This window comes from Ochotona princeps, chromosome 2 (genome assembly GCF_030435755.1).
Source record: "Ochotona princeps isolate mOchPri1 chromosome 2, mOchPri1.hap1, whole genome shotgun sequence".
In the NCBI taxonomy this organism is placed as follows: Eukaryota; Metazoa; Chordata; class Mammalia; order Lagomorpha; family Ochotonidae; genus Ochotona; species Ochotona princeps.
Window position 1 is genome coordinate 157972665 of NC_080833.1, and position 17531 is coordinate 157990195.

Consider the following 17531-nt stretch of genomic DNA (forward strand, 5'->3'; position numbering starts at 1 on the left):
CTTAATAGTCTTTTTGATAAATAACTTTCATGAGCTAAAGATACCATGAATAGATGTTTTCAACTTTTAAAAGGTAGAAACCAGCAAAAAAAAAATCATAAAATTGATTTTATTTTTCTTTAGACTTGTTTTAATTGAAGTAGCTGAAGACTGGAATTTAAAATCATTGCATTGTTCAGTTTTAAAAACCGTGTATAGATCAGAATTATAAGAAAAGAAACCCACAAAAGATATTTGGTAAAGGCAGGTGGTCTGGATGAATAATGCTCTTTTCATTAACATATTTCCCTTATTAACTGTGTAATTAATTGTACATATCCAAGGGAAGCTATGGAAATTGCATTTTCAGATGTATCAAAGCTGACTTGCGCTTCAGACTTCCATGCAATTTACCATTAATGAAGCCAGAGATGGAAGCCTCAAATCTATAATTATTACTTACTATTTGAATGACAAGCAAAGAATTTTATCAGCAGAGTTATAAATGAAAGGGGATTAGCAGCTAATGTTGAAATTGTTAATCTTTCTTATGAAAATAATTTTGAATAAAATGTTTGAGTGGGAAGAGGTTTGAGGAAAGCATTTGTCATTAAAATAGCCACTTTCTGATATCGCCTGTGAATGTGTCTACATCTGACAGTAGGTTGCAAATATTTTTGAAAATGAAAGAATATTTTTATAAGGTCCAGAGTTGCTCATGCATTCCAGGAATGGTTTATGCAATATTTCCACATATCCTGGCTGGGATAAAAGTGTTTGTAAGACAGCCAGAGAGAAAAAAACAAGGCTATGAGAGCATATAAGAAAATGCCAGAAAAATGTAAACTTCTTTAGTTTTTTTTTTAATATCATGGACACCTACCTTTCTCCTCTTCTGATTGCTCTTTTAATTTTAGTAATACATATTTTAAAATTTTAGTACATATTGTTAAAGAAAGTTATTAAATGTGAGGTTGATGTAGCAGGGCCACCAACCTTATGCCTACAGCACCGGGGTGCCGTCTGGGTGCTGATTCATGTCCGAGCTGCTGCAATTCCCATCCAGCTCTCTGCTTATGGCCTGGGAAGACAGCAGAGGATGGTTTAAGTCCTGGGACCCTGCACCCCTGTGGGAAACCTGGAAGCTCCTGGCTTTTGATTGCCTCAGCTCCAGCCATTGCAGCTATTTGAGGAGTGAACCAGCAGGTGGAAGATCTCTCTCTCTCTTTCTCTGTAATTCTGTTTTTCAAATAAAAATAAAAATCTTTTTTTTTCAAAAAGAGTGTTAATCAATGAAACACTGGTACCCATTTGTCCAAAAAAAATGTTTTATTGACGACACTGTTGTTGCTCAGTATTTCCCACATATGTTTCCAAAGGGTGGGTGGTTTTCACCTCAAACTGTCTGACTTCTGTGACCTGGCTTTGACCACATTAGAGCTCTAGTATTCCCAAGATAGGACTCAGTGGGCATCTGTGCCATTCATGCACTCAATGAATACTTATCGATGAGTTAGGCTGTACCAGGCATTGTGTCAGATTTTAGAAATACTGTGTGTTGGGGCGGGGGCGGTAAAGTAGCTTAACTGAAAGCATGTGTTCATTGTAGCTCCTTGTCCTGCCCTTCCTGCACTGAACTGATGGCACTGACAAAAGCACTAGGCACAACATTGTCTGAGACAGCGGATGTAGCCACGAACAGGACAAAGACCACATTTACATGACGACACGTTTGGGAAGCTCGACCTGTAATCTGTCTTTGAGGTCCAGTGTATTTTGGGGCACTTCACGTCATCCTGGAGATGTTTCTGGACCTAGCACTCTGTCAAATTCTTGAGGAAGTTCTCAGTTCTCTCACGCACATGGGTGTCCAAGGAGGAGATGCAGGACAGGACATGGAGAGCACCTGTGTGTTTTAAAAACATTCCTGTGTTCCGAAAACCCGACTGTGTGGGTGTCAGTGTGGATGTGCTGTGGAGGGCTGGGATCTCTGTCTTCTGCAAAATGTCAATCTTTCATTCGTGTGGTCTGGCAACCACTTCATGATGGCGATAGTAGCTCAAAAACTGGGACATGAGTTATCAAAAGGAGTGCAACAGTGCCCTCAGCCTACACTGGCTGGCTAGTACAGATATATAAGGTGGCCATGTGTTTGCTTGTCAATGCTTCATCTGTATTTCGAAATTTGCGCTATGGGTCAATAGCTAAAGCATTCTAAGTCAATCTGGTTGGTTGATTGTTTCTAGTTTTTAAACTTTGGGCTAAGCAATCAGCTGCTAATGTTCTATGGTACTTTGAGCACACCTACTTCAATGAGGTTGCATGTAACAGAAAAAGGGAAAACCAAGAAGAGCTATCCAATGTCTGAGTGTTTTGTCGATGGAAAAGAAGCACAAAGAGTGTTAGAAATATCAGGGTTGAACCCAGCACGGAAGTCTAGTGGCTAAGTCCTCACCTTGCATCTGCTAGGATCCCATATGGGCACCGGTTCATGTCCTGGCTGTTCCACTTTCCATCCAGCTCCCTGTTTGTGGCCTGAGAAAGCAGTGAAGGGTGGCCCAGTGCCTTGGGATCCTGCACCCACTTGGAAGACCTGGAGGAAGCTCTTGACTCCTGTAATCCTTCAGATTGGCTCAGCTCTGGCTGTTGTGGCCACTTGCAGAGTGAATCAGCAGACGGAAGATTTTTCTCTCTGAATCTCCGTATCTCTGTATATCTGCCTTTCCAACAACAATAACAACAAAAATAAACAAATAGCAGGGTTTTTCATGGATCTTTTCAGGTTTTTACCCATACCTTTGACTTTAGATAAGTTGAAACTATGATCATGTTTTTTGGATTGAATCATAGCTGTGATTGCATGAGGCATGAAGAATTTAAGCAACTACAAAGCATTCCACAAACTAAATGCTTTGGAGCTTTTAGGAGTGTAAGAGTGAGCAGCGCGATTAAATAGACCGCAATGCTCTCTCTTGATCGTTCCTGGCAGTACGACCTCCAGAGCATACCTACCATGCATCAGCTCGTTTCTCTCCGTCTCCAACTCCCACTCTTGCTGCCCAAACCTCAGCCACTGTCATCTCTGGTGTGGATGGCTGCAGAGAGCCAAGTGATCTTACAATTACTGTTAAACTGCCGACTCCTTAGCACGGCCTGGGTTCTGAATACCACTCTGCTTGTCCTAGCTGCGCTGACTTTCTAGACTGTGTCCTAGCTTTTGCTGCCCCTCTCCCTGAAAGAGCACCACACTCCTTCTGCTTTACAGGAATCATCTCAGAATCACTCTTCAGAGAGTGGTGGACCCCAAATATTGACCTAGGTACATGTCCCTGCCCCCTGCACTTGCTCACTAACAAATCACTCTGATTCGTATCGTCTTGCAGTTAATGTTATCTGAGCTCATCTTTCTAAATTGCGGTTACTTAAGTGCTCTGTGTTCTAGCTAAACAAATCCTTCCCGAGAGGATAGGGCTTTTGCCTGTTATGTCCCAGAGCAGATGTCATCTTTTGTCTTGTGGGATGAACCTAATCAAAGTAGTGACCAAAAGAATAAATGACCAACCAACTAAGTGGGCAGGAATCTATGTGAAATAATAATCCACTGTTAACATTCTCTTCCAATAACTAGAGGAGCATCCAGGGTTTTTTCAGAAGGTCAAGCAAACCTTTTTGCCCTAAATTTAAATACTAATAGCTGCGCATTAATAGAAGAGGTGGCATCATTTTCTCCGTTGTTTTCCATTGCTTATAAGTATTCGTCTTCATATTTTATCTGTGTTCATATAACCTTAATTTTTAAGGTGTGAAATAAGATAATAAGGTTCATGAAATTCTTCATTTAAAATTCTTTGTGCTTCTCTGAGAATGACAGCCTACAAATAGAAAGTGGTGTTATTGTCATCATCACTATTATTAGAGACTTTCTCTTAGCCTTTCTTCAAGAGACCTCTGTAACCCCCGCCTACACACACACTTGAATATTGTTTCACACTAAAGAATGCCCAGCATAAAACAAACTATCAATCATCGTGAAAAAAAAACACCCCCCTTAGTAACAGAAGGTGGTAAGGATGCAATTAATTATTTTAAAGATTATTAATTATAATGTTTCTGGCATAAAATGCCTTCATTGTTAGCGTTTTCCCATCAGTGTTTTAGTTGTAGGTCTTTAAGAATTCTGATTTTTTTTTTTTATAAACCTGTAGCATAGACGTTGGTAGAAGTTGTTCACTGTGTGGTTAGACACACAGAGCAGAGTTCATCTCTACCCAAGACCACCTGACAAGGACCTGAGGTAAGGCCCACCATCCACCTGCAGATCTCTGGGACGTTGTGTAGGGAATGCTGTCATATCAACGGGATTTCTTGCAAATCTGAACTTCATTCAATATTCAGAATAGCAAAACACACAGCTATAATAAAAATGTGTCATTAGTTGAAGCTTCTGGTTTAGCTGTGTTCTGCACAGCCGAGATCTAAACAGCTTACCTGTCCCATTGACTCATCACTTTCCAAAGAGTTAACCTTTCTTTTCTCTTTACTCTTTCAAACCACGTTAGCAATGTGGGCCACTCCTTAATCCCCATAGTAGAAGCCAGGAATTTGTCCTCTTAAAGCAGTACTTTAGAACAACAACAAAAAAAAAAAAAAAAAAAAAAAAAAAAGAATGTCATGTCCATAAAGCTTCACTGGAGCAAAGGGAAATTCTTAGTTATTGCATAGTTTGTTTTTCAAATAAGAAAAGAATTTTAGGTAAGATAGATGGCTCTGTAACATTCACGATCCTTAAAACCATGGGACACTTTTTCCGCTTTTTGTACTTTACAAAGTCTCACCTCTGCCACCTTCACTAAGTGCTATTTGGGGACTCTCTGTGGAAGGCTTTATGTTTTGGAGTCAGATGTTTCCATTATAATGTTTTATGGTTTTCTATCATTGTTTGGTAACAGTGTGAAGAATAGGAATTCATTCCTAAGCCAAATGAAGACACAGAAAACAGTTTTCAAGAGCCAGTGGGCTTGGCAGGATTGTAGAATCCTACGCAGAATGGGTCAGCTTGTGAAACAAGCCTTCCAGAGAATTTAGATAAAATGGCAATGGCTCACGTGTACCGGTGAAGCCGAGTCTAGTGCCCAAGTGTGTCTCAAAAAGCTGTACAAATAAAAGCAAAAGGTAAGCTCATTTTACTGGAAAGGAATTTTGAAATGCATGCATAGGTTTTGTAAAATACATATTTTCCATGAACATTTTGCAGGTCCTTTGTATGCAGGGATTTCAAAATATTTTTGCATCGAAATAATCTTATCACTTATTTCCACTTTCCATAAACCCTTTATTTGGAATATCCTCAGTGAGGCTTTTGCTACCCAATTTCATCAATTTTTACCACTTTCCAATTAATCAGGAAAAAAAGGAGCATATTTCTTACCATGGGTAGATCTTGGAAGGCTTCCTCCTTAAAAAAAGCAAAATTCCATGGAAGCAGTTTTCTAAATGTGACAGCGAAAAAGTTGCATGAATGGCATTTCAGTTCTTCCTAGTTCCTTCCGTTCCCTGCCCCGTTCCCTTCCTCCTTCTCACAGACTCCTCTTAGAAAACCCAGAGATTGGATTCCAAAACTGCACTGGGTTTGTCCAAGTAAACACCACATTGACATGCAAACATGCTCTGAGTGAGCCTGTGTGGCCCTGTATTATGTGTGTATTTCTGTAATGCACAAGTATCTACTATGTGTCTTAAATTCCTTTGTTGGAGGATTCAAAACAAGGTGTGTTGCAACTGTCCTGTGAGATCACCGTAAATCGAACATGGTGCAGTGACTGAAGGAGTCAGATGGTGAAGAAGGGGATCCTCCCTGTGCCGTTTGCCTTGTTGGCAGCTTTGTCTTAGAGTCAGATGGTAATTTGAATACAGTTGTTCTAAGCAAATCTTTCCTATGCTCGGAAGTAATAACGCTGTCTGATTGCTTTACTCTGGCTGTCCTCCCTTGACTTTGAATTTCTAACTTCAAATATTTAAACAGGCCTACGCTGTAATATCAACATATAATAGTTAAAATATACCAGATGCAACAATCCATAGACAAGCAAAATGTGTTTTCTAATCACACAACTTGCTGGTGCCTAAAGTTCTGTCCATCTGTGCTGAGCCAAGATAATTTGTTCTTTTACCTTTTCACACCTTTTGCTTACAGTTCAAATGCCTTAGTTTTGGAATTCAAACGTATGACATGAATATTTCCTTTTAAGTCAATGATGAAGAATGGTGGCAATGTTTATTTTTAAAGGAAAAGAATAAAAGGTCATCATTTCCCCTCAAATGGCAGCAAAACAGCTTCCTCTTTGCTTTGAAAGCCTTAGTCTAGCTTGTCATTTTCAAACAAAACTTTTTGGTTTTGGCATGAGGAGGGAAATGGCAAATGGGTCGTATTCTTCACTTTAACAAAAGGTTTGATTGTAACTTCAGTCTGTTAAAGGACGTTGTGCCGTAACAAGCACCCACAAAAAGAAAGCAAACAGCTTCCCTCCTAACGGTTCTGTTCGCTGAAAGCAGTGCTTGCTTTCAGCTGTTTTCTCCACGGTGGTCAGCTTTTCTCTGGTGGCATCATCGTTTGCATGGAGTTGCATTGGGAGAGTGTTTACTCGTTCCCTGTCGAAAGACTCGAGGCGGGAGACATAGCTCGTAGGCTTGGAGACGTGTTTTGTGCTGATGCTGGTAGTCTGAGTTCATCTTGATTGAAATGAAAGAATACTCAATGGATTTTGTTTTGCTTATTTTTAAATGGACCACCCTAACTAAAAATAAAACAAGAAGTGAGGGGGGATCCACTGTGTTGCCTTGGGCTTTTGTCACAGGGAATGGCAGTGCTTGGGATGCCCACATCCTGTATTGGAAGGCCTGGGTTCAAGCCCCAGCTTTGCATCTGATTTCAGGTTTCTGCTATTTTGCCCCCTGGGAAACAGCAGGTAATGGTTTGAATACTTTGGTCTTTGCCACTCACATGAAGAGACTGGGGGAAGAATTTGAAGTACCTGGCCTCATCCTAGTCCAGCCATGGCTGTTGTAGGCATTTGAGATTTGGGAAGTGTACTAGCACATGAGCAATATTTCTGTATGTATGTGTGTGCATTTCAAAATTAAAAAAAAAATTTAAGGAAAACTAACTGTGTAACAATATAGTCCACAATCCTGATGAGTTCTGATACTGCACAACGGGTTTATTTTCATTACTCTTTTTAATAGCAACAGTGAATCTTCTTGCACTTCCTAGTGCCCCACTCCATCACTGTTAGTGCTGAACAATCCTAGAATGACATAACTCCAGTGATTCTCAATGGAGCTGACATTGTGTCGGGACCCTCCAGGCTGTTTGCTACCTTCCATTTCCTTGAGTTCCTTGAGCTGGGATCTATGGAAACAGAATACTCCGCTGTTATTGGATACTGGAGACTGGATTCAGATGTTTCTGCTGCAAGCCACAGAACTCAGCAGTGGCACCCATGAGCAGACAGGTTGGACCCACCAAGCACAGGATGTTGCTTGCTGCTCTTATGAACCACAACTAATTGCTTCTCGGCCATGGGTGACAATCAAGTGTGTATCAACACCTACATGCCACATATTGTCTTGTTATGGATAGCGAAATGTGTGTGTGTGTGTGTGTGTGTGTGTGTGTGTACCACTAAATTCTCCTCTGTTTAAAAAGTTAATGAACAAAACTGAGTAAATAGGAGTGGAGGTGTGTTCTAGAACCATCCCTCGCATCATGGTAGAGAGGAGTGGTAACACAAGCATCAAACACTACTCATTTGTTGGTGTTGGACATGCTTTGAGGAATTTATGAGTTGGTTAACTATACTACTGCCCCGATGAACAAGATAAACTTTCAAGACGATAGCTGTTCTTGCTCTTGACGGTATCCATGGTGGCGTCTCTGTCCTCACAAACAGAAAGGCACACCCTGCTGCTGGTGCTGGTGTGACTCAGGATGTTATGTTTCCTCCGGTCAAAGTTCAGTGTTCCCAGAACCTCAACAGAGTCACCTAATATGGGGGAGACCTGAGTGGATTGTCTGCTTTTCACCTTCAGTAATGGAAACTGAACCCCCCTCCTCACCCCCAGCAGCCTCTATACATTCTTTATAGTTGGTAGAGTTTCCTGTAGTGATTCAGTCAACCTTCAAAACCACATACCATACGTACTCAGATTGTCACTTTATAAACCATGATTCCCCTTTCCTCAGTGAGGGGACCATGGCAGTATGTAGCAGTCCAGTGCTGTCAGCATCTTCTACAGACACTGCTTCAAGTCCTGGCTGTTCCACTTCTGATCCAGATCCCTGCTTATGGCTTGGGAAAACAGCAGGATGGTCCCAGTCCTTGGGCACCTGTACCCACATAGGAGAACCAAAAGAAGCTGCTGGCTACTGGCTTCAGATCAGCACAGCTCTAGCTGTCACAACCATTTGGAAAGTGATTCAGTGAATGAATAGGTCTCTCTGTCTCTGTTTCTGTCTCCCCTCTACCCCAGCTGTACCTCTGCTGTTCAAATAAAAGTAAATAAATCTTTAACATAAACCAGCAAACAAAAAAGGGGGTCCAGTGAGGGTAGATGATTTTCCCAGAAACTTGTAGCCAAAAATGAAGCTTGGTGGGGCACACAAACTTTTTTGTTTACTGCACCACTAAGAAGTCTTTCAAAATCAAGTCCAGTGCTTCCTTGAATACAGCATTGCCTTCCTATCAGCAAAAGCACCTGTAGTTGTTCAAAAAGGCCTTGTAGTTGTTCAAAAAGGCCAGGTGTAGGTGTAGGTCCTAAAGACAAGAAAGCTCTGGTCATTGTTAACCAAATCTTATTTGCTCCACATTTCCAGAAATCACTTCCTCGACCTCAGTGTTGGCAGCTTGACCAGAAAACGGTGCGGCTAATATTTGGACTATATTAATGAATTGGAGAGTTAGTCTCCATCCTACAATGGCAGGACTGCTTGCCTTATGTGAAGCTTGGGATTCTATGTGAAATGCTTCCATTTAGCCTGGAAGCCAATTGGTTTATCAGACACACAGGATTCCTACAAAAGTCATCGGGCTTAGTCTTGGTGACGCAGAAGCTGGTACTCATTTTCCTACTCTAAATGAGCTGCAGGTGTGGGCTAGAAAGAAAGGGGAGCTGGGAGGGCTGGAAGGATGAGATCGGAGATGAGAGGATGAAGAGGAAAACCTCAGGTGGAGTAAGTGCCTCTCACGAACGAGGTCCTCTGCAAGCCAGTGCTGTCCTTCTCAGGGCAAGGCTGTAGCAACTCTGTCTTCAGCTGCTAACAGTGCTAACGTCATGTGGTTTGGGATCAGTGCCAGGCTGTGTGTTGGCTGAAGCTTGAAAAACCCACATGATGAAGCCTGAGGGCTTTTTCCTCACAGATGGCTTGGTCTAGGTATCATCTCTTATGAAGCACATAAAGTCTAGGTCTTCAGAAAGTATTAAAAATCAAGAAAGTTCTATAAACCTTTCTACACGGGGCTCATCTGGGATCAGCTTAATTCCCTTAACAGTGTTAAAAAGTGGAAAATGTCATGCTGAGTTCTTACAGCCAGAATCCAGAAATATTGTCAAAAGCATTGTAACCTGCTTTGAAAAATTAAAGATGAGCTTCCAAACATGGTGTAAGAACCAGGGGTAGCTATCAAAATCAGCTTATCCAAGCTCGTTATATTGAATCAGCTCCTATTAAGCATCCATTCTTTGCTTACATTTTCAGAATACACATCATCATGCAATTGTAGCTTCAGTTGGCTGACTCTCACCCAGTATTATCACCTTCTCTTTACTCTATCAGCGCTTCCTTCCTAAGGTTTTAAGTCAGAAGAGCTAAGAACTTACAGAAACCCCAAAACAAGGAACTTAGAGCAGTGACACTGTTGAACTAAGACCGGCTCTCTAAGCACAGAAACACAGAATCACTGAGGAGATCCAGCTCCACCTATACTAGTGATAGAAGGACCTGCTGACTGCACAGAGAGACACAGAAATGAGCAGTGAGTTCGTGAAGGCTCCGGGAAAATAGAACATTCAACCTGAGATCGTGAAGTTCACAAATTAAAAACAAAAGGAGTTCAAAACTCCCTATTGTGGAGTATTGTAACCATGGCTCTGATTTTACAGACTTGTCACCAAGTTGGGGTTGACCTAGGAACGCTGGCATGTGGTCCCAACCTATCTGGCCTGAGTTGTAAAGGTGTTTGTTGGATAATTCATTAGCAAAGTACTCAGAAAAGGTGTAATGAGACATTTCAAATTCCTTAGGTTACTTTTTGGGGGAGTTTTTTCATGTTTCAGAAGATTCAGTGGCTGTCATCAATGTACAAGCTTTATCTCATAAAAACTAAAGAAATTACTAAATTGTTAAAAAAAAAAAGAATATTTATTTAAAAACCAGATAGAGAAATGTATCTCATTTGTTAGTTTATTCAACATCTGGGGCTGGGACAGGCTAGCCAGGAGCCAAGAACTCCTTTCAAGTCTCCCACGTGGATGGCAAGGGCCCAAAGTGCTTGAGCCATCATCCACCACTTGCCAGGCTCATTAACAGGGTTCTGGATTGGAAACAGAGTAGCCAGTACTTGAACCAACGCTCCAGCGTGTGATGTGAACATCCCAGGCAGTGGCTGAGCCCACTGTGCCACAGTGCCACCCCCCCAGAAATTTCCAGACTAAAAATAATAACTAGTCAACAAAGATTGGCCATGTGCCCACTGCATGTACTAAGTAGCCGAAACATAGTCCTAGCTTCTCCCTCCAACTCCAGAAAATAGCGTTAGTCCCATGAGCCCAGTCAGAACTGTATAATATACTCAGCAGAATATGATGGATGTCCTAAAGATGCCCCCTTTTTTTTATTAATTACATTGCATTACATGACAGTTTCATAGGCTCTGGGATTTCCCCCAACTCCTCCCTGTGCCCTCCCCCCATGGTGGATTCCTCCACCTTGTTGCAGTATTACAGTTCAAATTCAGTCAAGATTCTAAAGATGCACTTTCAAAATAATGTTTGATGTGAGGGTGGAATTGCAGGAGAAGAAGATCATGGGGAACGGGGGATGATAGGCATGTTGTAGTCAGACTCATGACAGAATTTGGACCTTGAAGATTGGGTAGATGTATTATAGAAAAATGCTCATTAATGTAGCATAGACAAAGATTGGGGTGAGTACTGTCAAACAGTGGAGGGAATCAAAGGTCTTATTGGAATAGAAAGTAATCATTTGGAAAAATGAGATTTGGACCAAAGGAAATAGGTCTGGGCACTCTTGATAATTTTTGAAATAGGCTACACTAGAAGTAATCATCTGGTTGCCCCATGAAGAAGGAACTGGAAAGCTGACCTGATGGTCAGGAGTTCCCTGAGGAGGCTGCAGCCACAAGCCAGGACAACCAGAGGTGCATTTCAGCATATGGACCAATTGTTTAACACCCCTAGGTTTTGGATTTCCTGTCATCAAGTTGTAAGCCTCAATCAGCATCATTTCAACTCAAAAAATAAAATTCTGTCATGTTGGAATGTCCAAAGCCTGAACAGTGGTAGTGAGTAGCCCACGCGTGTCCAGAGGGCGGAGTTTATCACAGCCTCACAATTTGTTCTGGGTGCTGCAGTTATTAGTCGCTTTTGTTTTCACGCCGCTTAATTGCACTTTCTATTCCCTTCCGTATTACTATTTATGGAACAAAAAATGTTGCAGTTAAAAAAAAAGTCCTCCCACCACCACCACCTCCACCACATCTCTTCACACATGCGTTTATGTATAAAATAAAAGCATTTAAATGTCAGTTTTCAAAAACACCTACAGCTAAATACCCACTATAGGGAAGACTGGGAGTGTTGTTCAAATTGTATGGTAATTTACCTAAGAATTCCACCAGAAGCCTGTATCCGAGTAGGGTTGTTAGGCTTATCCTGGATCACATTCCTCATGCCCTGGAAGAGCAGGGTCCCTACAATATGAAGCCACTGTGACCCTTTTTGCTTTTGCTTTTATTATTTTAAAATATGTTCTTAGCGTTGGCACTGTGGTGTACTGGGTAATGTTACTGACTACAACACTGGCATTCCATCTGAACACCAGTTCAAATCCCAGCTGTTCCACTTCCAATTCAATTCCCTGCTAATGCTCCTGGGAAAGCAATGGAGGCTGGCCTTAGGGCTTGCGCCGCTGCTTGTGTGTACGACACCAGGAAGAAGCTCCTGGCTTCAGTCGGCTCCAACCTCAGCCATTTTGGAGACTGAACCAGAGGATGGAAGACCTCTCCACGTAACTCTGTCTTTCAAATAAATCTTAAACATTAAACAAACAGGGCCCAACATCTATTTGTTGCCTACAGGAAACACATTTCAACAAAGATCAGCAAAAACTATATCTCATGGATTTTGATTTTTTTTGTTAGTTTCACCTCTTCAAAACACTTTCTCCTCATTAAATTCTTCAGTGACTCATAGATCATACAGTACCAGCATTTTCTTCAAGAAGATTCTTGATTTTCTTTGTCATTTCTTCAGTGACACATTAGTCATTCAATAGCATGTTATTTAACTTCATGGTGTTAATTTCTTTTTTTTTCTTCCTGTTGTTGATTTTGTATTGTGGCTTTTCATTTAAGGGGATGTATAATAACTGTGTAATGGAGACTGTCATATCTAGCAGCATGTTATTTAACTTCATGGCATTATAAATTTTTATTTGTCTTCCTGTTGTTAATATTGTGGCTTTTCATTTAAGGGGATGTATAGTAAGTGTGTAATGGAGAATATCATATCCAGATGTGAGGATACAATGCAGTATGCATCTCTACTTCCAGACAAAGATGGACTCCCAGTGAAACTGTTTACTATATCTTGACAATAGGATGCTGGACTCTGCCATTGTCCATGCCGGCACTGATGGACATACGACTGTGTATGAAGAACTATACCGTAGTAATGATAGAGTGGCACTCAGTGAGGGGGAGGGGATTGGGGAGAGAATAAGGGAAATCCCAAGGCCTATGGAACTGTATCATAAAATGATAATAATTAAAAAATTAAACAGTTTTAATGTAATTAAATCTGTCTTTAGCTGGCTTAGTTTTCAGTGAAAGATAATGCCCGTCTTCACCCTCCCTCCCGCCCAGCACTCAACCTTGCTTACTAGAGCCTGGATTGTAGTTCTTGTCATAACTCCAGCAATCAAGTGAACGTGCAACATGATTTCTCTTCCCATCACTAAGATAAACATGAACAGCATTTACAGGAAAGAATATCCAAAGTCCCGTTTGCAGATACTGTGCAAGGGTGCATTAAACGTTCCAGAGTTCAAGTTCATCATTTTAGGACTTGTCACGTTCTGCTGAAAGGAGCTCACTGGTTCATGATGGATTTTGCAAAAAAAAAAAGACATTTTTTTGAAGTCTAGGACCCTGGATCATTTTGCCGGGAGCCTTTTTATGTCTACTTGTAGGGCTATACATTCATTATTCTTGAGCAAAGTAACAGAAAGCACACCCAACCATACGCTTTTGCCAGAGCTTCCCCCACCTCCCACAGCCGCCCTCACATGCCAGATTTCAGGCAGAATGAGTTGTCAATATTTTCACAAAACTGAGTTGCTATGTCATGCCAAAATGTTTTCTTCATTGGGATAGCTTAGATACAAAAACGTGTCTGATAAGAAACGGGTTGAACACCTCAGGGGAGTGCAGCTTGCGGGTTCTGTTTTCTAGATTGAGACATTTGAGCTTGGCCATGTGTCCTAACTGGAGGAATCTCTACGGGATGCCCTGTGTTACCCTGAGGTTGCCTGGAGATGGGGGAATAGGGGACCCATGTTCTTCAGCTTAGAGCAGCCATGAGGTTTCTGATACTCACATAGGTGCTATCCAGTCGTGGAAAACATGCTCCCAGCGTCTTCCTCTGCTTGTCACCTGGGATGGATGTCACATTGGGCAGGGAGAGATGGGCAGGACTCCTGACTGAGGAGGGGGCGTGGTCCTTGAGCAGAAGGTGGAGGGAGGCAGGTGGGGAGGTGAGCAGGGCATGAATCCTTGGCTGGACAAGCACAGCCTGGCCGTGTTGTATGGGAATCGTGTGTGTGTGTGTGTGTGTGTGTGTGTGTGTGTACATACAACCTGTGTGTACCCATGACACATAGCACATTGAAAACCACAAGCCAAGGTTAGAGGACAAGCCCTTATTTCCTGTGGGTGCTATATCACAGCTGGGGTTGGTCCTTTGAAATGCTTCCCCTTAAATTCCCAGCTGTTCCTCAGCTGAACAGATGGAGAAGAACCGAGCAGCAGGCGCTGGCTGTGTGTGTCTTTGTGGCTGGGACTGCGCAGGACGCCTTTGTCTCCCCATTGTCTTCTAGCAGTGCCCGTTTCAGGACCCAGAAAGAGGAAGATGAAAGCAGCGGGGTTGGAATCTTTGCTGCAGCGGGTTTTGTGTTGCTCTGACACTAGGAGCTGTTTTAACAGTTTGCACAGATCACAGCCACCTGGTGTCTTAAATGCGTCACATCCAGTGAAATCTGTGAAGTTGGATAATTAGAAGAGAAGTGACTGTGCTGGGGACCTGGGAAAGCTGGACAGTCCTCCTGAGGGACTGGTCTGAGCTCCCCAGCTCTAGAATTTAAAATAAAAGATAACCGTTACCAACCCAATGCTCAGCAGGTCCCAAAACACCTGTTAAACCCTGTGTTTTCATGTCTGCTGTAAACACAATAAAGACACATGTATTTCATACAACAGTGTATATATTGTTGTATGTTCCTAATTGAGTAACTGGTGTTCCCTTTGAGCAGGCTGACACGCCCACCCTCGGACCCCTAGGAAAGCAGAAACCCCCACCTCTCTCAATCTACAATGCCCAGCTGAATACTTGGCTTCTTTGGGGGGGCCTTCACGAAGGGTGTCATTTCCATGTCTCTTCAAGAGACTCTATATTAACCTTTTGACTTGACTTTGAGTGGATCTACAAAACACTTTTCAAACTGCGCATATTCTATTTTTCAAGTGAAAATTCTTAAGGAACTATAACTAAATAACTTGTATCTGTTAGTAACCAGTGGTTGCTGGGAAGAAAAGAAAGGAAATCAAAGAATTCGTGCAAGTCCTTGATTGAGGTTTACTAAGAGCTTTTTGTTAGGCCTGTTTTTCTAAACCATCAATAGTGCGCTTCCACATTGTGCAGCCCTGTGTTAACTTGAATTTATTCCTTCTTTGACGCAGAGAGGGCCACCCTCAGAAGTGTTTGCGCAACCTGCAGACCCAGCTCGTGGCTCACAAGGTCTAGGTCCACTGGGGTCAGCCCCACACTCAAATGTGCATGGCCACTGCTCCTTATTCCTTCAATGCATGGTACACAGATGCCCTTCAACACCCCATCCCTGACTGCTTCTGTCTTCACCTGCTCTCTGGTCGGATGCACTTTCTAATGTTTTGGGTTGGTCAATCAAATGGGGTCTGTTGTGGGCTTGTCTTTCTTCCCAACAGCCCATAGTAGCTTTGTAATTCTAAGCGTTCTTGGCACCCAAGTTTGGCACTCTCAATAGGCTCAGAATCCAAACACAAAGTATGAGGAGTCCACAGAAAGTTCAGAGAAAAATGCAAATTATGAACCAGCAAGGCATGGATTAAATAACAAGGAAACATCTCTGAATCTTGTTTTCCTACCAGCTTTTGGAGTTCCCTCATGTGTGAACAGCCATGCATCTCTTATGAAGCAGTCTCCAACCTCACAGATGCCTCCTGACTCTGCCTTTTCCTTCTCAGGCTTACATGGAGGACCACCTGAAGAACAAGAACCGCCTGGAGAAGGAGTGGGAAGCGCTCTGTGCCTACCAGGCAGAGCCCAACAGCTCGCTCGTGGCCCAGAGGGAGGAGAATGTGCCCAAGAACCGCTCCCCGGCAGTGCTGACCTGTACGTATCAGCCCCTGGGGCAACCCCAGGCAGACCAGCAGGGGCTGGGCTGCAGAAGGGGTGAGCTGCGTGTGTGGTGGCTCACTGTTTCACTGCTCCAGTCCCAGGGTCTGGAGAGCCCTTAGACTCCATGGCACCTGTCTGTCCCATACATGCACCCTTCTTTAGACATCAGCGCAAACGTCATGCTCTGTAAAGCCCAGGCCAAGCAACACAGCCTCAGGCTCCTCCATTGATCCAGTGCGATGGTCTTGAAAACATGGGTGTGGGGATGTGCAAGCCCCATGAGTACTGGTTCTACTGGCTTCTGCTCCTGATGTGGGAGTTAAGGCATATTCCTTGGCCTCTTTGAGCCTCATCTTCGTAATTCAGTCATGCAGTGCTGGAACTATGACTCCTGCAGAGACTAGGGGAAGCCATTGCATAGTGCCAGCATATTGTTATGTGCAAAAGGAAGAGCAGTAGTTACTGCAGTGTGTTCTTTTTTGAAAAAGATGTATGTATGTGTGTACATATTTGCTTATTTGTTTATATTTGAAAGACAGAGTTACAGAGATAACTGTAAGGGAGGGAGAAAAAGAAGGCAAAATCTTCCACCACTGATTTGCTCTCCAAATGGCCACAGTAGCTGGGCTGGACCAGGCCAAACCAGATCTTCCAAATCTCCCACATGCGTGCAGGGATCCACGCACTTGGGCCATCTTCTGCTGCTTTCCCAGGCACATTAACAGGGAGTTGGGTTGTAAGTGCAGCAGCTGAAACTCCAACCAGCGCCCATACGGGATGCCAACACTGCAGGGAGCAGCTTTACCCACTGAACCACCACTCCAATTCCATCTGTAGCATGTTTTTAACCTTACTTAATGTTTCAACAATCATTATCAAGGACCTACTACTGTCTAACCAGGTATCATTGCCAGAAGACAGGGACACAAAGAGAGAAGTTTTCTAAGGTGACATGTGGAACAGAAGAGGCACAGTGCCGTACTGCCTGTACTGCAGGATGCAGCTGCCTGTACTGCAGGATACGGCTGCTGGGCTTAGAGGATGCAGAGCTCTTCATGGCACATCTGTGCCCCTTCACAGCCGTTCTGGCTGTCTTGATCCACTTCCGTAACTCCCCGGGGTGATCTGTAGGCTCCAAAGAAGAACTTGGAATTTGACTAACTTCCCCGCCTATCCCATTGGAGGGAAAGGGATCTCAGATACCTCTAGTACCAAAGTTTGGGGGGCCAATAAACACTGTTGCTTTCATGAGTGATCGATGATTGTGTGTGCCTATGAGTGAGTGAGTGAGTAATTCAGGTCCCCTGAAAGCCTGAAGAAGTTGTTGCAAATAGAGTGAAATGAACTTGGTCAGCGTACATTGCTGGAGACAGCAAAGCCACTCAGTTTCTTTTTTTTTTTATTCATTAATTACATTGTATTACATGACACAATTTCATAGGTACTGTGATTTCCCCCCCCTTCACCCCAAACCCTTCCCCCATGGTGAATTCCTTCACCATGATGCATAACTACAGCTCAGGTTCCATTGGGATTCCCTAATTACAGGCTCACACCATACAGAGTCCAGCATCCCACTGTCCAGTCAAGTTCAACGGCCTCTT

General features: G+C 42.9%; 1 protein-coding gene across 1 annotated transcript in view; it reads left to right on the plus strand.

The window, feature by feature from the left end:
* Nucleotides 1-17531, plus strand: part of PTPRN2 (protein tyrosine phosphatase receptor type N2) — a 1038500-nt gene that overhangs the window by 950322 nt on the left and 70647 nt on the right. The window contains exon 16 of the mRNA XM_058660653.1: nucleotides 15774-15921. Within this exon, the coding sequence (XP_058516636.1) occupies nucleotides 15774-15921 (148 nt within the window). The remainder of the gene's footprint in view (nucleotides 1-15773; nucleotides 15922-17531) is intronic.